The 23,900-nt window shown below is 65.2% G+C and overlaps 1 protein-coding gene across 1 annotated transcript; it reads right to left on the reverse strand.

Annotated features, from left to right (window-relative positions):
• Positions 1-650: 650 nt before the first annotated feature.
• LOC309685003 (serine/threonine-protein kinase TAO2-like) lies at positions 651-23,496 on the reverse strand (the record flags this gene model as incomplete). The annotated part of the gene is given in 18 exon segments (XM_082500824.1): positions 651-775; positions 1,279-2,175; positions 2,178-2,256; positions 3,328-3,531; positions 7,253-7,381; positions 11,482-11,865; positions 14,108-14,383; positions 16,341-16,508; positions 16,635-16,716; positions 16,812-16,905; positions 17,002-17,093; positions 17,177-17,290; positions 19,240-19,336; positions 19,425-19,470; positions 20,634-20,735; positions 20,869-20,940; positions 21,054-21,190; positions 23,285-23,496. Coding segments are annotated over 17 exon segments (3,093 nt in total), but the record flags the coding sequence as incomplete, so codon positions are not given.
• Between the last annotated feature and the right edge of the window lie 404 nt (positions 23,497-23,900).

Genomic DNA, 23,900 nt, shown 5'->3' on the forward strand with positions numbered 1-23,900 from the left:
CCAAAATATAAAGGGGTAAAAAAAGCCACGGGGCGAACAAAAGGCGAAAAGCCAAAAAACCACCGGGAGGTAAAAATAACCCCCCCGCCCCTCCCCCACCCCGCCCCTCCCCCACCCCACCCCCCACCCCCAAAACCGCCTTTTCCCCCCCCGAAACGAAGCGCCTCCCGCAGGATGGGGGGGAGGGAGGGAGGAGGGGGAGGGGGGGGCAGACGCCAGCGCCGACCCCTCCCCCCCTCCCCCCGCCTTTTTTTTTTGGGGGGGGGGGGAGGGTCTGGCGTCGCCCCTCCCCCCACCCCCCCAAAAAAAAGCGGCGAAAAGGGCTAAAAAAAAGGCGAAAAGGGGGGGGCAGAAAGCGGCGAAAAGGAGGAGGGGGAAGAGGAGGGGGGAGGGGAAGGGGGGAGGGGCGGGGGGGGGGTTGGGGGAGGGGAAAGGGGGATTTGGGGGGGGAAAAAGGGGGGTTGGGGGGAGGGGATCGGGATGGTCCGGGGGGGAAAAGGGGTTTTCGGGGGGGGAAGGGGGGCGGTCGGGGGGGAAGTGGGGGTCTGGGGGGGGGAAACGGGGATTATCGGGGGCAAAAAGTGAGGTTTCGGGTGGAGGAGGGCAGTTTTTAGTGGGAATAGGGCCACTTCCGGGTGGAAATGGGTCACTTCCGGGCGGAAATGGGCCACTTCCGGGCGGAAATGGGCCACTTCCGGGCGGAAATGGGCCACTTCCGGGTGGAAATGGGTCACTTCCGGGCGGAAACGGGCCACTTCCGGGCGGAAACGGGCCACTTCCGGGGGGGGAAAGACAGTTTTCGGGTGGAGAAGGGCCCTTTTGATCAGGAAAAGCGCCGATTCCGGCGGGAAAGTCCCCACTTCCGGCGGGAAAAGTGCCATTTCCGGCGGGAAAATCGCCACTTCCGGTGGCAAAGTCGCCATTTCCGGGGAGGAAATCGCCAGTTTGGGCGGGAAAACGGTTGGGTTTGGGGGGGGAACGGTCGTTTCCGGCGGGAAAACGGTCATTTCCCGCAGGGAAAGCGTCATTTTTGGCGGGAAAAGGGGCGGTTTTGGCGGGAAAAGGGGCGGTTTTGGCGGGAAAAGTGTCACTTTCGGCGGGAAAACCGCCATTTCCGGCGGGAAAATCACCATATTTCACCGGAAAATCGCCGCTTTCGGCGGGAAAACCGCTGTATTTCGCGGGAATATCCCCATTTCCGGTGGGAAAAGTGTCACTTTTGGTGGGGAAATCGCCGTTTCCGGTGGGGAAAGGGGTGGTGTGGGGCGGGAAACTCACCGGTTTTGGCGGGAAAATCACCCGTGTTGGCGGGAAAATCGCCATAGTTGGCGGGAAAGTTGCCCGTTTCGGCGGGAAAGTCGCCATAGTTGGCGGGAAAATCGCCCGTTTTGGCGGGAAAATCGCCAATTTCGGCGGGAAACTCACCGCTTTTGGCGGGAAAATCGCCAATTTCGGCAGGAAACTCACTGCTTTTGGCGGGAAAATCGCCAATTCCAGTGGGAAAATCGCCAATTTCAGCGGGAAACTCGCAAATTTGGGCGGGAAACTCGCCGCTTTTGGCGGGAAAGTCGCAAATTTGGGCGGGAAACTCACCAATTCGGGCGGGAAACTCACCGCTTTTGGCGGGAAACTCACCGCTTTTGGCGGGAAACTCACCGCTTTTGGCGGGAAACTCGCCGATTTCGGCGGGAAACTCGCCAATTTCGGCGGGAAATTCGCCAATTTCAGCAGGAAACTCGCAAATTTGGGCGGGAAACTCACCGCTTTTGGCGGGAAAATCGCCAATTGCGGCGGGAAACTCACCGCTTTTGGCGGGAAACCTGCCAGTTTCGCCGGGAAACTCGCCAATTTCAGCAGGAAACTCGCCGATTTGGGCGGGAAACTCGCCGATTTGGGCGGGAAACTCGCCAATTTGGGCGGGAAACTCGCCCATTTCTCCGGGAAACTCGCCGATTTTGCCGGGAAACTCGCCGATTCGGGGGGGAAAGGGGGTTTTCCGGGGCGGGGGGCCACGTACGCGGAGGCTCTTGGGCTGCTGGCGCAGCTGGGCGGCGTGCTGGTGGCGCAGGTCCTGGTGGCGGCGCTGGGTGTACTCCCGCTGGTTGGCCAGCTCGCTCTGGTGCTGGCGGCGGGCCAGGGCCGCCCGCGCCCGGTGGAGGGTCGTTAAGTGGCGGTCTCTAATTGGCGGGCGGCCTCGTGGTGCCGCAGGAGGGTGGCGCACTCCAGGTCCTTCTGCGTCTGCTTCTTGGTCAGCTCCTGCGCCCCACAGCCGAGGGGGGGAGGGGGGGGGGGAAGGGGGAGAGGGTTAATGGGGGGCCGGGAGGGGGCGATTTGGGGTCGGAGGGGGCAGTGTGGGGCTGGAGGAGTTGATGTGGGCTGGAGGAGTTGATGGGGGGCCGGAGGGGGCGATGGGGGGCCGGAGGGGGCGATGGGGGGCCGGAGGGGGCGATGGGGGGCCGGAGGGGGCGATGGGGGGCCGAAGAAGGTGATGTGGGGCCGAAGAGGGCGATGTGGGGCCGAAGAGGGCGATGTGGGGCCGGAGGGGGCGATGTGGGGCCGGAGGGGGCGATGTGGGGCCGGAGGGGGCGATGTGGGGCCGGAGGGGGCGATGTGGGGCTGGACGGGGTGATGTGGGGCTGGAGAAGGCAGTGTGGGGCTGGAGAAGTTGATGTGGGGCCGGAGGGGGCGATGTGGGGGTGAAGAAGGTGATGTGGGGCCGGAGGGGGCGATGTGGGGCCGGAGGGGGCGATGTGGGGCCGGAGGGGGTGACGTGGGGCCCCAAAACCTCCCCCAGGGACACCTGTGACACCCCATAGCCCCCCCAAATCCCACCCCACGGCCCCAGGGACCCCCAAAGGGACCCCATAACCCCCTTAAACTCTGCCCCACGGCTCCAAAACACCCCATAACCCCCCCCAAATCCTGCCCCACAGCCCCAAAACACCCCATAGCCCCCCCAAATCCCGCCCCACGGCCCCATGGACCCCCCAAAACACCCCATAGCCCCCCCAAATCCCACCCCACGGCCCAGGGACCCCCAAAGGGACCCCATAACCCCCCCCAAATCCTGCCCCACAGCCCCAAAACACCCCATAGCCCCCCCAAAATCCCACCCCACGACCTCAGGGACCCCCAAAGGGACCCCAAAACCCCCCAAATCCTGCCCCACGGCTCCAAAACACCCCATAGCCCCCCCAAACCCTGCCCCACGGCTCCAAAACACCCCATAGCCCCCCCAAATCCCACCCCACGACCTCAGGGACCCCCAAAGGGACCCCATAACCCCCTCAAACTCTGCCCCACGGCCCCCCCGAGCCACCCCCTCACCTCCCGCAGCAGGTCCTGGTCCAGGTTGTGGCGGGCCAGTAACATCTTGCGTTTGTACTGGCGGCACTGGAGGTCGAAGTACTGCCGCTGGCGGCACAGCAGAGCCGCCTCCTCCTCCGCCTGCGCCTGCTGCAGCGTCTCCTTCTGCCGCAGCAGCCACTCCTGGCGCTCCCGCCGCGGCGTGCTGGGGTTCTCCTGCAGCTCCTGCCCCACATAGAGGGGGGGGACAGTCAGTTGGGGGGTCCTGGGGGGAGTTGGGGGGGTCCTGGGGGGATTTGAGGGGTCCTTGGGGGGTTGGGGGGGTCCTGGGGGGATTTGAGGGGTCCCTGGGGGGGTTTGAGGGGGTCCTGGGGGGATTAAAGTGGATAAAGAGAAAGAATTTGGGGTTCTCCTGCAGCTCCTGCCCCACATAGAGGGGGGGGACAGTCAGTGGGGGGTCCCTGGGGGGGGTTGGGGGGATCCTGGGGGGGTTTGAGGGGTCCTTGGGGGGTTGGGGGGGTCCTGGGGGGGTTTGAGGGGTCCCTGGGGGGGTTTGAGGGGTCCCTGGGGGGGTTAAAGTGGATAAGGAGAAAGAATTTGGGGTTCTCCTGCAGCTCCTGCCCCACATAGAGAGGGGGACAGTCAGTTGGGGGGTCCCTGGGGGGGGGTTGGGGGGGTCCTGGGGGGATTTGAGGGGTCCCTGGGGGGGTTTGAGGGGGTCCTGGGGGGATTAAAGTGGATAAGGAGAAAGAATTTGGGGTCCTCCTGCCCCACATAGAGGGGGGGAGAGTCAGTGGGGGGTCCCTGGGGGGGTTTGAGGGGTCCCTGGAGGAATTAAAGTGGATAAGGAGAAAGAATTTGGGGTCCTCCTGCAGCTCCTGCCCCACATAGAGAGGGGGGACAGTCAGTGGGGGGTCCCTGGGGGGGTTTGAGGGGGTCCTGGGGGGGTTGGGGGGGTCCTGGGGGGATTTGAGGGGTCCCTGGGGGGATTTGAGGGGGTCCTGGGGGGATTAAAGTGGATAAAGAGAAAGAATTTGGGGTTCTCCTGCAGCTCCTGCCCCACATAGAGGGGGGGGACAGTCAGTGGGGGGTCCCTGGGGGGGTTTGAGGGGGTCCTGGGGGGATTTGAGGGGGTCCTGGGGGGATTAAAGTGGATAAGGAGAAAGAATTTGGGGTCCTTCTGCTCCACATGGGGGGGGACAGTCAGTGGGGGGTCCCTGGGGGGTTTTGGGGGGGTCCTGGGGGGATTTGAGGGGGTCCTGGGGGGATTAAAGTGGATAAGGAGAAAGAATTTGGGGTTCTCCTGCAGCTCCTGCCCCACGTAGAGGGGGGGGACAGTCAGTTGGGGGGTCCCTGGGGGGAGTTGGGGGGGTCCTGGGGGGGTTTGAAGGGTCCCTGGGGGGGTTTGAGGGGTCCCTGGGGGGATTAAAGTGGATAAGGAGAAAGAATTTGGGGTCCTCCTGCAGCTCCTGCCCCACATAGAGGGGGGGGACAGTCAGTGGGGGGTCCCTGGGGGGAGTTGGGGGGGTCCTGGGGGGATTTGAGGGGTCCTTGGGGGGTTGGGGGGGTCCTGGGGGGATTTGAGGGGTCCCTGGGGGGGGTTGGGGGGTCCCTGGGGGGATTAAAGTGGATAAGGAGAAAGAATTTGGGGTCCTCCTACCCCACATAGAGGGGGGGGACAGTCAGTGGGGGGTCCCTGGGGGGGTTTGGGGGGGCCCTGGGGGGGTTTGAGGGGGTCCTGGGGGGGTCCTGAGGGGTTTGAGGGGGCCCTGGGGGGGATTAAAGTGGATAAGGAGAAAGAATTTGGGGTCCTCCTGCCCCACATGGGGGGGGGGACAGTCAGTGGGGGGTCCCTGGGGGGGGTTGGGGGGGTCCTGGGGGGGGTTGAGGGGGTCATGGAGGAATTAAAGTGGATGAAGAGAAAGAATTTGGGGTTCTCCTGCAGCTCCTGCCCCACATAGGGGGGGGGACAGTCAGTTGGGGGGTCCCTGGGGGGGTTTGAGGGGGTCCTGGGGGGGTTTGAGGGGTCCTTGGGGGGTTGGGGGGGTCCTTGGGGGGATTTGAGGGGTCCCTGGGGGGATTTGAGGGGGTCCTGGGGGGATTAAAGTGGATAAAGAGAAAGAATTTGGGGTTCTCCTGCAGCTCCTGCCCCACATAGAGGGGGGGGACAGTCAGTGGGGGGTCCCTGGGGGGGTTTGAGGGGGTCCTGGGGGGATTTGAGGGGGTCCTGGGGGGATTAAAGTGGATAAGGAGAAAGAATTTGGGGTCCTTCTGCTCCACATGGGGGGGGACAGTCAGTGGGGGGTCCCTGAGGGGGGGTTGGGGGGGTCCTGGGGGGATTTGAGGGGTCCTTGGGGGGTTGGGGGGGTCCTGGGGGGATTAAAGTGGATAAGGAGAAAGAATTTGGGGTTCTCCTGCAGCTCCTGCCTCACATAGAGGGGGGGGACAGTCAGTTGGGGGGTCCCTGGGGGGGTTTGAGGGGGTCCTGGGGGGGTTTGAGGGGTCCTGGGGGGGTTTGAGGGGTCCCTGGGGGGGTTTGAGGGGGTCCTGGGGGGATTAAAGTGGATAAGGAGAAAGAATTTGGGGTCCTCCTGCAGCTCCTGCCCCACATAGAGGGGGGGGACAGTCAGTGGGGGGTCCCTGGGGGGGTTTGGGGGGGTCCTGGGGTGATTTGAGGGGTCCCTGGGGGGATTTGAGGGGGTCCTGGGGGGGTTAAAGTGGATAAGGAGAAAGAATTTGGGGTACTCCTGCAGCTCCTGCCCCACATAGCGGGGGGGGACAGTCAGTGGGGGGTCCCTGGGGGGGTTTGAGGGGGTCCTGGGGGGATTTGAGGGGGTCCTGGGGGGATTAAAGTGGATAAGGAGAAAGAATTTGGGGTCCTCCTGCAGCTCCTGCCCCACATAGAGGGGGGGGACAGTCAGTGGGGGGTCCCTGGGGGGGTTTGGGGGGTCCCTGGGGGGATTTGAGGGGGTCCTGGGGGGATTAAAGTGGATAAGGAGAAAGAATTTGGGGTCCTCCTGCAGCTCCTGCCCCACATAGAGAGGGGGGACAGTCAGTGGGGGGTCCCTGGGGGGGTTTGAGGGGGTCCTGGGGGGGTTTGAGGGGTCCTGGGGGGGTTTGAGGGGTCCCTGGGGGGGTTTGAGGGGTCCCTGGGGGGGTTTGAGGGGTCCCTGGGGGGATTAAAGTGGATAAGGAGAAAGAATTTGGGGTCCTCCTGCAGCTCCTGCCCCACATAGAGGGGGGGGACAGTCAGTGGGGGGTCCCTGGGGGGTTTTGGGGGGGTCCTGGGGGGGTTTGAGGGGTCCTGGGGGGGTTTGAGGGGTCCCTGGGGGGATTTGAGGGGGTCCTGGGGGGATTAAAGTGGATAAGGAGAAAGAATTTGGGGTCCTCCTGCAGCTCCTGCCCCACATAGAGGGGGGGGACAGTCAGTTGGGGGGTCCCTGGGGGGGGGTTGGGGGGGTCCTGGGGGGATTTGAGGGGTCCCTGGGGGGGTTTGAGGGGGTCCTGGGGGGATTAAAGTGGATAAGGAGAAAGAATTTGGGGTCCTCCTGCCCCACATAGAGGGGGGGGACAGTCAGTTGGGGGTCCCTGGGGGGGTTTGGGGGTCCCTGGGGGGGGTCGGGGGAAGGATTTGGGGCTCAGCCCCATGGAAGGAGGTCCCAGCCCCATAGCGGGGCTTTGGGGGGGGTCCCCAGCCCCACAGCACTTCCCTGCCCCATAGCAGGGGGATCCCAGCCCCATGGAGGGGATCCCCAGCCCCATGGAGGGGATCCCCAGCCCCATGGAGGGGATCCCCAGCCCCATGGAGGGGACCCCAGCCCCACGGAAGGAGGACCCGGCCCCACGGAAGGAGGACCCGGCCCCACGGAAGGAGGACCCACATCCATGGAAGGAGGTCCCTGCCCCACGGAAGGGGGTCCCGGCCCCATGGAAGGGGGTCACCCACCTCCTTGAGCTGCTCCTTGCGCAGTTTGTAGTGCCGCCGCTGGGCCTCCAGCAGGTTGCCCAGTTCCTTCTTCTGCTGGCCCAGGATGTGCTGCTGGAACTTCTTCTCCTCCCCCAGCGCCACCTTCGCCTGGGGGCGGGGCCGGGGGGGGGCGGGGTCAGCCGGGGGGCGGAGCCACCACGCCCTCGCAGGCCCCGCCCAAAAAGCCTCAAACACACCCCCCCCCTTCCCCTTAGGGGAGCAATAGCCACGCCCCCTCTGCATTAAGCCACGCCCCTTCTACATCAAGCCACACCCCCCGTGGCCTAGGACACGCCTACATATCTATGGCCCCGCCCCCAAGACTGGCTCTGCCCTTAAGCCCCGCCCCTAAGCCCCCCTCCATATCTATGCCATATAGAGGAGCAATAGCTCTGCTAGCCACGCCCCTTCTGCCGTAGGCCACGCCCCCTGTGGCTTAGGCCACGCCCACACCCATGGCTCCACCCCCTGGTTCCACCTCCTCCATATCTATGCTACATAGGGGAACAATAGGCCCATTAGCCCCGCCCCCTCCTGCCTTAGGCCACACCCCCTGTGGCTTAGGACACGCCCACTTGTAGGGCTCCGCCCCCACGGTCTGGCTCCGCCCCCCAGCCCCGCCCCCAAGCCCCCCTCCATATCTATGCCATATAGTGGAGTAATAGCCCCATTAGCCCCGCCCCTCCTACCTTAGGCCACGCCCCCTGTGGCCTAGGGCACGCCCACATATCTATGGCCCCGCCCCCAGCCTGGCTCCGCCCCCATATCTATGCTGCATAGGGGAGCAATAGGCCTTCTAGCCCCGCCCCCTTCTGCCACAGACCACGCCCCCTTTGTCTTAGGCCATGCCCGCCCCCAGGGTGAGGCCCCGCCCCCTTTCTAGCCCTACATTGCTCTGCCCCCCAACCCCCCCACCCCTCCCTCTGGCCCCGCCCCCTCGCTAAACTCCACCCCCTCAAGCCCCGCCCACACCCTTAGGCCCCTCCCACCTCCTTCCCCACCACCTGTGTCATCTCCTCAAACCCCACCCCAAACCCCGCCCTCCCAAGCCCCTCCCACTCAACCACACCCCCTTAAGCCCCTCCCATTTAACCACACCCCCTTAAGCCCCTCCCACTCAACCACACCCCCTTAAGCCCCTCCCACCCCTTCTTTTAGACACTCCAAGACCTCTCCACCTCCTCCCCCCGGTGCTCCTCAAACCTCAGCTCCACCATCACCTCCCAAGCCCCTCCCACTCCAACCACACCCCCTTAAGCCCCTCCCACTCAACCACACCCCCTTAAGCTCCTCCCACCCCCTTCCTTTAGACGCCCCGAGACCTCCTCTCCACCTCCTCCCCCTCAGTGCTCCTCAAACCTCAGCTCCACCATCACCTCCCAATGTCCATCACCTCCCAAGCCCCTCCCACTCAACCACACCCTCCCAAGCCCCTCCTGCCCCCACCACACCCCCTTAAGCCCCTCCCATTCCCTTCTTTTAGATGCCCCAAGACCTCCTCCCCCTCAGTGCTCTTCAAACCTCAACGTCCACCACCACCTCCCAACGTCCACCACCATCTCCCAACATCCATCACCTCCCAGGCCCCTCCCACCCCAACCACACCCTCCCAAGCCCCTCCCGCCCCGACCACACCCCCTTAAGCCCCTCCCATTCCCTTCTTTTAGATGCCCCAAGACCTCCTCCCCCTCAGTGCTCCTCAAACCTCAACTCCACCATCACCTCCCAACGTCCACCACCATCTCCCAACATCCATCACCTCCCAAGCCCCTCCCACCCCAACCACACCCTCCCAAGCCCCTCCCGCCCCGACCACACCCCCTTAAGCCCCTCCCATTCCCTTCTTTTAGACGCCCCAAGACCTCCTCCCCCTCAGTGCTCCTCAAACCTCAACATCCACCACCACTTCCCAACGTCCACCACCATCTCTCAACGTCCACCACCCCCTCCCAAGCCCCTCCCACCCCCTCCCAAGCCCCTCCCACCCCAACCACACCCCCTTAAGCTCCTCCCACCCCCTTCTTTTAGACACTCCGAGACCTCTTCTCCACCTCCTCCCTCTCAATGCTCCTCAAACCTCAACATCCACCACCACCTCCCAACGTCCATCACCTCCCAAGCCACTCACACTCAACCACACCCTCCCAAGCCCCTCCCACCCCAACCACACCCTCCCAAGCCCCTCCCACCCCCTTCTTTTAGACACCCCGAGACCTCCTCCCCCTCAGTGCTCCTCAAACCTCAACTCCACCACCACCTCCCAACGTCCACCACCACCTCCCAAGCTCCTCCCACCACCTCCCAAGCCCCTCCCACCCCCTCCCAAGCCCCTCCCACCCCCTCCCAAGCCCCTCCCATTCCCTTCTTTTAGATGCCCCAAGACCTCCTCCCCGTCAGTGCTCCTCATACCTCAACATCCACCACCACCTCCCAACGTCCACCACCATCTCCCAACGTCCACCATCACCTCCAAAGCCCCTCCCACTCCAACCACACCCCCTTAAGCTCCTCCCACCCAAACCACACCCCCTTAAGCACCTCCCACCCCCTTCTTTTAGACACTCCGAGACCTCTTCTCCACCTCCTCCCCCTCAGTGCTCCTCAAACCTCAGCTCCACCATCACCTCCCAATGTCCATCACCTCCCAAGCCCCTCCCACTCAACCACACCCTCACAAGCCCCTCCCGCCCCAACCACACCCCCTTAAGCCCCTCCCATTCCCTTCTTTTAGATGCCCCAAGACCTCCTCCCCCTCAGTGCTCCTCAAACCTCAACATCCACCATCACCTCCCAACGTCCACCACCATCTCCCAACGTCCACCATCACCTCCCAATGTCCATCACCTCCCAAGCCCCTCCCACTCAACCACACCCTCACAAGCCCCTCCCACCCCAATCACACCCCCTTAAGCTCCTCCCACCCCCTTCTTTTAGACACCCCAAGACCTCTTCTCCACCTCCTCCCCCTCAGTGCTCCTCAAACCTCAGCTCCACCACCATCTCCCAACGTCCATCACCTCCCAAGCCACTCCCACTCAACCACACCCTCCTAAGCCCCTCCCACCCCAACCACACCCCCTTAAGCTCCTCCCACCCCCTTCTTTTAGACACCCCAAGACCTCTTCTCCACCTCCTCCCCCTCAATGCTCCTCAAACCTCAACATCCACCACCACCTCCCAATGTCCACCACCATCTCCCAACGTCCACCACCACCTCCCAAGCTCCTCCCACCCCCTCCCAAGCCCCTCCCACCCCAACCACACCCCCTTAAGCCCCTCCCATTCCCTTCTTTTAGACGCCCCGAGACCTCTTCTCCACCTCCTCCCTCTCAGTGCTCCTCAAACCTCAGCTCCACCACCATCTCCCAACGTCCATCACCTCCCAAGCCCCTCCCACTCAACCACACCCTCCTAAGCCCCTCCCACCCCAACCACACCCCCTTAAGCTCCTCCCACCCCCTTCTTTTAGACACCCCGAGACCTCTTCTCCACCTCCTCCCTCTCAGTGCTCCTCAAACCTCAACTCCACCATCACCTCCCAATGTCCACCACCATCTCCCAACATCCACCACCACCTCCCAAGCCCCTCCCACCCCCTCCCAAGCCCCTCCCACCCCGACCACACCCCCTTAAGCCCCTCCCATTCCCTTCTTTTAGACACTCCGAGACCTCTTCTCCACCTCCTCCCTCTCAGTGCTCCTCAAACCTCAACGTCCACCACCACCTCCCAACGTCCATCACCTCCCAAGCCCCTCCCACTCAACCACACCCTCCCAAGCCCCTCCCACCCCAACCACACCCCCTTAAGCCCCTCCCATTCCCTTCTTTTAGATGCCCCAAGACCTCCTCCCCCTCAGTGCTCCTCAAACCTCAACATCCACCATCACCTCCCAATGTCCACCACCATCTCCCAACATCCACCACCACCTCCCAAGCCCCTCCCACCCCTCCCAAGCCCCTCCCACCCCAACCACACCCCCTTAAGCCCCTCCCATTCCCTTCTTTTAGACACTCCGAGACCTCTTCTCCACCTCCTCCCCCTCAGTGCTCCTCAAACCTCAACTCCACCACCATCTCCCAACGTCCACCACCATCTCCCAACGTCCACCACCATCTCCCAACGTCCACCACCCCCTCCCAAGCCCCTCCCACCCCCTCCCAAGCCCCTCCCACCCCGACCACGCCCCCTTTTCAGCCCCTTCCCCCACCTCCTTCTCGAAGATGGCCTGGTGCTTCCTGGCCAGCTTGTCGGCTTCGGCGGCGGCGGCCAAGCGTTGGTTCTCCAGTTCGCGGTCCAGGCGGAGCTGGTGGTCGGCCAGTTCGGCCCTCAGGCGGTTCTCCAGTCCCACCAGTTGCTTCTGGTGCTGCCGCCGCATGCGCTGGTACCCGCTGAGCTGCTCCCGCAGCGCCGCCTCCCGCTCCCGCGTCCGCTGCTGCCGCGTCACCAGGGAGGCCGTGCGGATGGTGGCGAACTGGTGGGGGAGGAGGGGGCGGGGGGAGGGGCAGCGGCGGGGGAGGGGCGGGGGCGGGGCGGGAGGGGGGAGGGAGGGGGGGGAAGGGGAGGGAGGGGGGTCGTAGAGGCCGTCGGGGGGCTGGAGGGGGAAGGGGGAGAAGGTCAGGGTGGTGGAACTCCATAAGGACGTCCCCGCGGTGGTGGAACTCCATAGGGACGTCCCCATAGTGAGCTTCAATGGGGTCTCCCCACGGTGGAGAACCTCAATGGGATCACCCTGTGGTGGTGGACCCCCATCGTAACCTCCCCAGGGTGGTGGACCTCCACAGGGACGTCCCCATAGTGAGCTTCAATGGGGTCTCCCCACGGTGGAGAACCTCAACGGGGTCTCCCTGTAGTGGTGGACCTCCATAGGGACGTCCCCATAGTGAGCTTCAATGGGGTCTCCCCACGGTGGAGAACCTCAACGGGGTCTCCCCACGGTGGAGAACCTCAACGGGGTCTCCCCACGGTGGAGAACCTCAACGGGACCATCCTGTGGTGGTGGACCCCCATCGTAACCTCCCCAGGGTGGTGGACCTCCATAGGGACGTCCCCGTGGTGGTGGAACTCCGTAGGGTCTCTCCCCACAGTGAGCTTCAATGGGGTCTCCCCACGGTGGAGAACCTCAACGGGACCACCCTGTGGTGGTGGACCCCCATTGTAACCTCCCCACAGTGGTGGACCTCCATAGGGACGTCCCCATAGTGAGCTTCAATGGGGTCTCCCCACGGTGGAGAACCTCAACGGGGTCTCCCCACAGTGGAGAACCTCAATGGGACCATCCTGTGGTGGTGGACCCCCATCGTAACCTCCCCAGGGTGGTGGACCTCCATAGGGACGTCCCCGCGGTGGTGGACCTCCATAGGGATGTCCCCGCGGTGAGCTTCAATGGGGTCTCCCCACGGTGGAGAACCTCAATGGGACCACCCTGTGGTGGTGGACCCCCATCACGACCTCACCACGGTGGAGAACCTCAACAGGGTCTCCCCGCAGTGGAGAACCTCAACAGGACCACCCTGTGGTGGTGGACCCCCATCGTAACCTCCCCACAGTGGTGGACCTCCATAGGGACGTCCCCGCGGTGGTGGAACTCCGTAGGGTCTCTCCCCACAGTGAGCTTCAATGGGGTCTCCCCACGGTGGAGAACCTCAACGGGGTCTCCCCACAGTGGTGGACCCACGTGAAGACAACCCCATGGTGGTAGACCCCCACCAGGATGTCCCTACGGAGGTGGATGACCATGTTAGCACCTCCCTACGGTGGTGGCCCTCCATCAGGACGTCCCTACGGAGGTGAACCCCCACCGGGACGTCCCTATAGAGGTGGACCACCATGTTAGCACCTCCCCATGGAGGTGGCCCCCACCGGGACGTCCCTACGGAGGTGGATCACCATGTTAGCACCTCCCTACGGTGGTGGCCCTCCACCGGGACGTCCCTACGGAGGTGAACCCCCATCAAGACCACCTTACGGAGGTGGCCCCCCACCAGGACGTCCCTACGGAGGTGGACCACCATGTTAGCACCTCCCTACGGTGGTGGCCCTCCATCGGGACGTCCCTACGGAGATGGACCACCATGTTAACACCTCCCTACGGTGGTGGCCCTCCATCAGGACGTCCCTACGGAGGTGAACCCCCACCAGGTCCACCTTACGGAGGTGGCCCCCCACCAGGACGTCCCTACGGAGGTGGACCACCATGTTAACACCTCCCTACGGTGGTGGCCCTCCATCGGGACGTCCCTACGGTGGTGGCCCACCATGTTAGCACCTCCCTACAGTGGTGAACCCCCACCGGGACGTCCCTACGGAGGTGGCCCACCATGTTAACACCTCCCTACGGTGGTGGCCCTCCATCAGGACGTCCCTACAGTGGTGGCCCACCATGTTAGCACCTCCCTACAGTGGTGAACCCCCACCGGGACGTCCCTACGGAGGTGGCCCACCATGTTAACACCTCCCTACGGTGGTGGCCCTCCATCAGGACGTCCCTACAGTGGTGGCCCACCATGTTAGCACCTCCCTACAGTGGTGAACCCCCACCGGGACGTCCCTACGGAGGTGGCCCACCATGTTAGCACCTCCCTACGGTGGTGGCCCTCCATCAGGACGTCCCTACAGTGGTGGCCCACCATGTTAGCACCTCCCTACAGTGGTGAACCCCCACCGGGACGTCCCTACGGAGGTGGACCACCATGTTAACACCTCCCTACGGTGGTGGCCCTCCATCAGGACGTCCCTACGGTGGTGGCCCTCCATTTTAGCACCTCCCTACGGAGGTGGCCCCCCACCGGGAGGTCCCCACGGAGGTGGCCCCCCACCGGGAGGTCCCCACTCACGGGCAAGCGGTGGATGACGGAGCTGTTGGAGGTGACGGTGTGCTCCCCCTCCTGCATCATGGCCAGTTCCGGCCCTTCCTCCTCCTCCTCCTCTTCCTCCTCCTCCTCTTCTTCTTCTTCTTCTTCGTCCCCCTCCTCCTCCTCCTCCTCGGAGGGGTCGGCCAAACTGTTGACGCTACTGCTCTGACTGGAGGCGCTGATGGACATACTGGGCAGCGAGTGGCTGCTCTCCATGCTGCCCAACGTCCCCACCCGCTGCAGGAAAGGCTCCGCCTCCTGGGGAGGGAGGGACATCGGGGAGGGGGGGTTGGGGACATCGGGGAGGGGACACGGGGGATGGGTGGGACAAGGATGTGGGGACGGGCCGTGGGGGTCAACTAAGACCTCTGAGATGTTCCACAAAGGTCTACGGGAGGCCCCGGTGGGACGAGGACCGTGGGGAGGAACCGCGGGGTCAAGGAGGACCTCAGGGAGGGGACACGGGGGACAGGTGGGGTGATGAGGACGTGGGGATGGGCCGTGGGGGTCAACGAGGACCTCCGAGAGGTTCCATGGGGGTCTACATGAGCCCCTGGTGGGACGAGGGCTGTGGGGAGGAACCGTGGGGTCAAGGAGAACCTCAGGGAGGGGACACGGGGGACAGGTGGGGTGATGAGGACGTGGGGATGGGCCGTGGGGGTCAACGAGGACCTCCGAGATGTTCCACAAAGGTCTACGGGAGGCCCAGGTGGGACGAGGACTGTGGGGAGGAACCGTGGGGTCAAGGAGGACCTCAGGGAGGGGACACGGGGAGGAGGGGACACCAGGTGGGACAATGAGGTCATGGGGAGGAACCATGGGGTCAAGGAGGACCTCAGGGAGGGGACACGGGGGACAAGTGGGATGATGAGGACGTGGGGATGGGCCGTGTGGGTCAACGAGGATGTCTGAGATGCTTCATGCGGGTCAACAAGACAATGGGGACCTCGGGGACGTCCCACTGTGGTGGAGAAGACCCAAAAAGCTCCTGAGAAGGTGCCGTGAGGGCCACCAAGACCTGAGGAGGTGACAGAGGGGACACGGGGACGTCCCACCGTGGTGGAGAAGACCCCAAAGGAGACAATAAGGCCCTCGGGGACGTCCCACCGTGGTGGAGAAGACCCCAAAGGGGACAATAAGGCCCTCGGGGACGTTCTCTGTGGTGGAGAAGACCCCAAAGGGGACAATAAGGCCCTCGGGGATGTCCCACCGTGGTGGAGAAGACCCCAAAGGGGACAATAAGGCCCTCGGGGATGTTCTCTGTGGTGGAGAAGACCCAAAAAGCTCCTGAGAAGGTGCCGTGAGGGCCACCAAGAGCCCAGGAGGTGACAGAGGGGACACGGGGACGTCCCACCGTGGTGGAGAAGACCCCAAAGGAGACAATAAGGCCCTCGGGGACGTTCTCTGTGGTGGAGAAGACCTGAGAAGCTCTTGAGAAGGTGCCGTGAGGGCCACCAAGAGCCCAGGAGGTGACAGAGGGGACACGGGGACGTCCCACCGTGGTGGAGAAGACCCCAAAGGGGACAATAAGGCCCTCGGGGACGTTCTCTGTGGTGGAGAAGACCTGAGAAGCTCTTGAGAAGGTGCCGTGAGGGCCACCAAGACCTGAGGAGGTGACAGAGGGGACACGGGGACGTCCCACCGTGGTGGAGAAGACCCCAAAGGGGACAATAAGGCCCTCGGGGACGTCCCACCGTGGTGGAGAAGACCCCAACGGGGACAATAAGGCCCTCGGGGACGTCCCACAGTGGTGGAGAAGACCTGAGAAGCTCTTGAGAAGGTGCCGTGAGGGCCACCAAGAGCCCAAGAGGTGACCGAGGGGACATTGGGATGTGTCACAAGGGTGGAGAAGACCCCAAAGGGGACAATAAGGCCCTCGGGGATGTCCCACCGTGGTGGAGAAGACCCCAAAGGGGACAATAAGGCCCTCGGGGACGTTCTCTGTGGTGGAGAAGACCCAAAAAGCTCCTGAGAAGGAGCCATGAGGGCCACCAAGACCTGAGGAGGTGACAGAGGGGACACGGGGACGTTCTCTGTGGTGGAGAAGACCCCAAAGGGGACAATAAGGCCCTCGGGGACGTCCCACCGTGGTGGAGAAGACCCAAAAAGCTCCTGAGAAGGTGCCGTGAGGGCCACCAAGAGCCCAAGAGGTGACAGAGGGGACACGGGGACGCGGCCGAGACCCCGAAGGACACGGCCATCCCCTCCCCCTCACCTCCTCTTCCTCTCCGGGGTCGGGTCCGGGTCCGTTGGGGACCTCCTGGAAGAGGATCTTCTTCATTTTCCGATACTGGAGATTGTCCAACTCCTTCACGGCCTCTTTGGTCCTTTGGATGAGATCCACCACCACTCTCTGGGGCCGTTCCCGCAGGAGGAACCGGTGCTGAAAAGCCCCAAAAATAAGAATAAAAAAAAAAAAAAGACCATCTATGGGGCGGGGAAACGTCCCCCAACGTCGGGGGGGGGACACACGGGACCTTCGGTGGTTCTTCTGCCCCATAAGTTCTACCTTGAGGAGAACGTCGGAGGTGGGACGGTCCGGAGGGATCTTCTGGAGACACGAATCGACGAAATTACGGAAATACTCCGACCTCGAGAAGAAATTAAGGTCGTTATGGGGCGCGGGTGGGGTGGGGGTGGGGGAGAGAGGGGGAGAGACCCACACGTGTGGGGCAGAAGGTCTCACCAGTGGTTGGCCTGAAGGACGGGCGCTTCGTTTTGGGCGATGTGGTATAGGGCGCTCATGGCGTTCATGTTGAAGAGAGGGGGTTTCCTCTCCGCTAAGGGACCCGGAAAACTCGAGATGTGGGGCCAGCCCCATAGCCTGCCCCATAAGTGCCCCCCCTCCTTCCCTCCCACCCCCCCCAAGTCCTCACCCAACTCGATGCAGGTGATGCCCAAAGACCAAACGTCGGCTTTGCCGTCGTATTGCCCCTCGTCCATGGCCAAGATGACCTCCGGCGCCATCCTATGGGGCGGGAGGAGAGGTGGGTCGGGCCTCGCCGTGGGGCTGAGCCCCACAAGTGCCCCGCCCCGCCCACGCGGCCTCACCAATAGGGGGTCCCCACGAAGGAGTTGGCGGGAGCCACGATGGAGGCGGAGCCGAAGTCGCCCAGTTTGACCTGTCCCGGCTCCGTCAGGAGGATGTTCCCCGCCTTCACGTCTCTGGGGGGCAGAGGGGGGGAGCAGTGGGGCAGATCAGTGGGGCGGAGGGGGGGGAGCAGTGGGGCAGAGGAGGGAACAATGGGGCGGAGGGGGGAACAATGGGGCAGAGCAGTGGGGCGGAGGGGGCAACAATGGGGCGGAGCAGTGGGGCGGAGGGGCGGAGCAGTGGGGCAAATCAGTGGGGCGGAGGGGCGGAGCAGTGGGGCAAATCAGTGGGGCGGAGGGGGGAACAATGGGGCGGAGCAGTGGGGCGGAGGGGGGAACAATGGGGCGGAGCAGTGGGGCGGAGGGGAGTGAGCAGTGGGGCGGAGCAGTGGGGCGGAGCAGTGGGGTGGAGGGGAGTGAGCAGTGGGGCGGAGCAGTGGGGCGGAGCAGTGGGGTGGAGGGGGGAACAATGGGGCGGAGCAGTGGGGCGGGGGGGGGAGCAGTGGGGGGGAGGGGGGAACAATGGGGCGGAGCAGTGGGGCGGAGGGGGGGGAGCAGTGGGGCAGATCAGTGGGGCAGAGGGGGGGGCAGTGGGGCAGATCAGTGGGGCGGAGGGGGGGGAGCAGTGGGGCAGAGCAGTGGGGCGGAGGGGTGGATCAGTGGGGCAGAGCAGTGGGGCGGAGGGGGGAACAATGGGGCGGAGCAGTGGGGCGGAGGGGGGGAGCAGTGGGGCGGAGCAGTGGGGCAAATCAGTGGGGCGGAGGGGGGAACAATGGGGCAGAGCAGTGGGGCGGAGCAGTGGGGTGGGGGGGGAACAATGGGGCGGAGCAGTGGGGCGGAGGGGGGAACAATGGGGGGACGGGGGGGAGCAGTGGGGGGATCAGTGGGGCGGAGGGGGGAATCAGTGGGGTATCAGTGGGGCGGAGAGAAGGATCCGTGGGGCGGATCAGTGGGGCGGATCAGTGGGGCGGGGAGAGAAATGAAGGAGAAGGTGGATTCGGGGGGTGGGGTGGGCTGTGGGGCAGATGTGGGGCAGATGTGGGGCAGCGTGACTGCCTGCTGCGCTGTGGGGCAGACGTGGGGCAGACTGAGCTTGGGCTGTGGGGTAGACGGAGCCCGGGGCACGCTATGGGGCAGCCGTGGGGCAGAGAGAGCCCAGGGTGCGCCGTGGGGCAGAGAGAGCCCAGGGACGCGCTATGGGGCAGAGAGAGCCCAGGGACGCGCTATGGGGCAGCTGTGGGGCAGAGAGAGCTCGATGGGCACTATGGGGCAGCTCAATCCCAAAGCAGACTATGGGGCAACACAACCGCTTGGTGCGCCGTGGGGCACGCCGTGGGGCAGAGAGCCCAGGGACGCGCTATGGGGCAGCCGTGGGGCAGAGAGAGCCCAGGGTGCGCCGTGGGGCAGAGAGAGCCCAGGGTGCGCCGTGGGGCAGCCGTGGGGCAGAGAGAGCCCAGGGACGCGCTATGGGGCAGCCGTGGGGCAGAGAGAGCCCAGGGTGCGCCGTGGGGCAGAGAGAGCCCAGGGACGCGCTATGGGGCAGCCGTGGGGCAGAGAGAGCTCGATGGGCGCTATGGGGCAGCTCGATCCCAAGGCAGACTATGGGGCAGCACGACCGCTTGGTGCGCCGTGGGGCGCGCCGTGGGGCAGAGAGAGCCCAGGGACGCGCTATGGGGCAGCTGTGGGGCCGCCGTGGGGCAGAGGCACGCTATGGGGCAGAGAGCAAGTTCCGCGTGTCTTATTGGGTGAGCCCAACCCCGAGGCAAACAATGGGGCAGCATGACCATTCGCTGCGCCGTGGGGCAGAGAAAGCCTGGGGCGCGCTATGGGGCAGCCGTGGGGCAGCGGCACGCTATGGGGCAGCGGCACGCTATGGGGCAGCGGCATGCTACGGCTGAGCCCAATCCCAAGGCAGACCGTGACGTAACGGGACCCCTCGGCGCTCTGTGGGGCGCAACGTGGGGCAGAGAGAGGGCTCAGGGACGCGCCGTGGGGCAGCCGTGGGGCAGCCGTGGGGCAGGTACCTGTGGATCATGTTGTGCGCGTGGAGGTAGGCCAGGCCCTGCAGCGCCCCATGGGTGATGGCGGCGATCTCCACCTCCTGCAGCGGCTTCTTGTGCACTACGTGGGGGCAAAACACACGGCAAAAATCTGTGGGGCAGCCCCACGGCGCCGCCCCACGGCTCTGCCCCACGGCGTCGGGACTCACCCTCCAGCAGATCAGAGGCCGAGCCCAGGCAATACTCCATGGCCAGCTTGGGGAGAGAAGGGTCAACGCCTGCCCCACATCTGCCCCCTCCCCCCCCCCCGCTTGTGGGGCAGCCCCACGGCCCGCTTATGGGGCAGCCCCTGCCCCACAGGAGGCTCCGCTGTAGGTTCTCCCTCTCCCCACAACTGCCCGGTTATGGGTCCTGTGCCCTCCCCCCCCCCCCTCCAAGTACACCCTGCCCCACATCTGTGGGTCCCGAACCCCACTTGTGGGTCTTGACAACCCCCTCTGCCCCACAGCTGTGGGTCCCGAACCCCATCTATGGGCCCTGACACCTCCCAAAACCCCACCTGTGGGTCCTGACACCCCTCTGCCCCACATCTATGGGTCCCAGTGCCCCTCTGCCCCACATCTATGGGGCCCAACACCCCCCAAAACCCCACTTACGGTCCCCAAAACCCCCTCAAACCCCACCTCTGGGTGCCGCGACGCCCCCACCCCACATCTGTGGGTCCCAGTGCCCCTCTGCCCCACATCTGTGGGTCCCGACGCCCCCCAAAACCCCACTTACAGTCCCAAATACCCCCCAAAACCCCACTTACGGACCCCAAAACCCCCTCAAACCCCACCTCTGAGTGCCGCGACGCCCCCACCCCACATCTGTGGGTCCCAGTGCCCCTCTGCCCCACATCTGTGGGTCCCAGTGCCCCTCTGCCCCACATCTGTGGGTCCCGACGCCCCCCAAAACCCCACTTACGGTCCCAAATACCCCCCCAAAACCCCACTTACGGACCCCAAAACCCCCTCAAAACCCACCTCTGGGTCCTGAGACGCCCCTCTGCCCCACATCTGTGGGTCCCGAACCCCATCTATGGGTCCCGACACCCCTCTGCCCCACATCTGTGGTCCCCAACACCCCCCAAAACCCCACTTACGGTCCCCAAAACCCCCTCAAACCCCACCTCTGGGTGCCGCGACGCCCCCACCCCACATCTGTGGGTCCCAGTGCCCCTCTGCCCCACATCTGTGGGTCCCCACGCCCCCCAAAACCCCACTTACGGTCCCAAATACCCCCCAAAACCCCACTTACGGACCCCAAAACCCCCTCAAACCCCACCTCTGAGTGCCACAACGCCCCCCCCCCACATCCGTGGGTCCCCACGCTCTCCCCCCCACCTCCTCCGCCCCACACTTATGGGTCGGGCTCACCCAGGCGGTGTGCTCCCGCAGGTAGCAGCCTTTGTACTCGATGGTGTTGGGGTGGCGCAACTTCTGCAGGAACTTCACCTCCTTGACGATGTCCTGCCACTTCTGGGGGGGGGCCGAAAGATGTGGGGCGGAAAAAGGGTGAGATGTGGGGCCCGGAAGGGGGTGTCGGTCCCCCCCCACCCCCCCCGTGCCCCACACGCGCACCTCTTCTCCTCCCCACGGGGAGAGGTCTCACCTCGTTGGACTGTTTCCCGCTGTAGGACATCTTCTTAATGGCCACCACTTCGTTAGTGCGCATGTCCCGCGCCTGGGGAAGGCGGTGGGGGGACAAAGATGTGGGGCGGGGGGAGGGCTTAGGGGGCACTTAGGGGGCAGGTTTGGGCGGGGGGGGGGAGGGGAGGGGAAGAAAGAACCACTCACGAAGTAAACGGCCCCGAAACTGCCGTGGCCGATTTCTCGTAAATCCCCAAAGAGTTTTTCGGGATCTTCTTTGAAAAAGAGTTCGGCCACTTCGGGATCCTTCAGGCTGCCGGCGCGGGCGTTGGAGGGCATGGCGGCTGTGGGGCGACCCATAGATTCCGTGGGGCGGAGGCGGCCAGCCGGCCGGGGCTCTGCCCCATAAGTAGCAGAAGGGACTCGGGGTCCGGGCTCTGCTCCCAAAGCGACTCGGGGGATTTGGGGTCCGGGCTCTGCCCCACAAGTGGCAGAGGGGACACGGGGTCCGGGCTCTGCCCCACAAGCGCCCTGGGGCCCTGCCCCACAAGTGGCAGAGGGGACACGGGGTTGGGGCTCTGCCCCACAAGTGCCCCGGGCTCTGCCCCACAAGCGCCCTGGGGCCCTACCCCACAAGTGGCAGAGGGGACACGGGGTCGGGGCTCTGCCCCACAAGTGGCAGAGGGGACACGGGGTCGGGGCTCTGCCCCACAAGTGCCCCAGGGCTCTGCCCCACAAGTGGCAGAAGGGACACGGGGTCCAGGCTCTGCCCCACAAGTGCCCCAGGGCTCTGCCCCACAAGTGGCAGAGGGGACACGGGGTCGGGGCTCTGCCCCACAAGTGGCAGAGGGGACACGGGGTCGGGGCTCGGCCCCACAAGTGGCAGAGGGGACACGGGGTCGGGGCTCGGCCCCACAAGTGGCAGAGGGGACACGGGGTCGGGGCTCGGCCCCACAAGTGGCAGAGGGGACACGGGGTCGGGGCTCTGCCCCACAAGTGGCAGAGGGGACACGGGGTCGGGGCTCTGCCCCACAAGTGGCAGAGGGGACACGGGGTCGGGGCTCTGCCCCACAAGTGGCAGAGGGGACACGGGGTCGGGGCTCGGCCCCACAAGTGGCAGAGGGGACACGGGGTGGGGGCTCTGCCCCACAAGTGGCAGAGGGGACACGGGGTGGGGGCTCGGCCCCACAAGTGGCAGAGGGGACACGGGGTGGGGGCTCGGCCCCACAAGTGGCAGAGGGGACACGGGGTGGGGGCTCTGCCCCACAAGTGGCAGAGGGGACACGGGGTCGGGGCTCTGCCCCACAAGTGGCAGAGGGGACACGGGGTGGGGGCTCTGCCCCACAAGTGGCAGAGGGGACACGGGGTGGGGGCTCTGCCCCACAAGTGGCAGAGGGGACACGGGGTCGGGGCTCTGCCCCACAAGTGGCAGAGGGGACACGGGGTGGGGGCTCTGCCCCACAAGTGGCAGAGGGGACACGGGGTCGGGGCTCGGCCCCACAAGTGGCAGAGGGGACACGGGGTCGGGCTCTGCCCCACAAGTGGCAGAGGGGACACGGGGTGGGGGCTCTGCCCCACAAGTGGCAGAGGGGACACGGGGTGGGGGCTCTGCCCCACAAGTGGCAGAGGGGACACGGGGTGGGGGCTCTGCCCCACAAGTGGCAGAGGGGACACGGGGTCGGGCTCTGCCCCACAAGTGGCAGAGGGGACACGGGGTCGGGGCTCTGCCCCACAAGTGGCCCAGACCCTGACCCACAAATGGCAATAAGATCTATGGTTCAGGCTCTGCCCCACAAGCTCTCCTGCCCCACAAGCAACACAGGTCCTGCCCCATCCATACAGTGCCCCACAAGTCCTCCTGCCCCACAGAGGCCCCGAGCATCCGCGCTCTGCCCCACAAGCGACACAGATCCTGCCCCACAAGTCCCACGAGTGACCCAGAGGACCAGACTCTGCCCCATAAGCGACCCAGACTCTGCCCCACAAGTCCTCCTGCCCCACAGAGGCCCCAAAAGCCCAGACTCAGCCCCACAAGTGACCCAGACTCTGCCCCACAACTCCAGGCTCTGCCCCACAAGTCCTCCTGTCCCACAGAGGCCCCAAAGGTCCAGACTCAGCCCCACAAGTGTTCCAGGGGTCCAGATCCTGCCCCACAAGTCCTCCTGCCCCACAGAGACGCTAAAGACCCACACTCTGCCCCACGCCAAAGGCCCCACAAGTGACACAGTGACTCTGCCCCACAAGTGACACAGGTCCTGCCCCACAGAAGCCCCAAAGGCCCAGACTCTGCCCCACAACTCCAGGCTCTGTCCCACAACTCCTCCTGCCCCCCAGAGACCCCAAAAGTCCACACTCTGCCCCACAAATAGCTCCAGGGCTGCGGGCTCTGCCCCCCAACTTCCCCCCCCCCCATCCCCCCGTCCCCCCCCGGCTCTCACCGGCCGCGGCGGCTCCAGCTCCGGAGGCGGCGGCGCTGGGGGGGGACCCGGCCCCCCTCGTCCCCCCCCCGCCGGCTCCAGCTCCGGGGGGGGGGCCGCGACCTCCCCCCAACTCCCTCCTTTTTTTAAAGGGGGGGGGTGTGTGTGTAGGGGGAGGGGGGGGGATCTTTAAGGGGTGCAGCTGCCCCAAAAAGGCGGGATTTCACCCCAAAACGAAAGGGGGGGGGGGGAATCAGGGCTGAGGGAAAGGGGGGGCGGCGGCCATGTTGGACCCCCGCTAGGCCTCACCGGCGGCGGGGCCGGGGACACCTCGGGGAGGGGGGGGGGGGGGGGGGGGAGGGGGGGTAAAAGGGGTCCCGGGGGGGGGAAGGGGGTCGGGGGGACCCCCCGGGAGGGGTTAAGGAGGGGCCATGGCGCGGGGGGGGGTGAGGCCCCCCCGGTCCCCGCCGCTGCCGCCGCCGCCGCTTCCCCTCCCGCCGCCCCCCGAGCTAAGATGGCGCCGGGCGGGCGGACCGGAAGTGGGAGCGGAGGGCGGGGGGCTAATGCGCATGCGCAGGGAGGGGAGGAGGGCGCGGCACGCATGCGCACCGCCTCAAGGGGGAAGGCGGGCGCGCCA

The sequence above is a fragment of the Vanellus vanellus genome (assembly GCF_965231255.1).
Source record: "Vanellus vanellus genome assembly, contig: HAP1_SCAFFOLD_1923, whole genome shotgun sequence".
In the NCBI taxonomy this organism is placed as follows: domain Eukaryota; kingdom Metazoa; phylum Chordata; class Aves; order Charadriiformes; family Charadriidae; genus Vanellus; species Vanellus vanellus.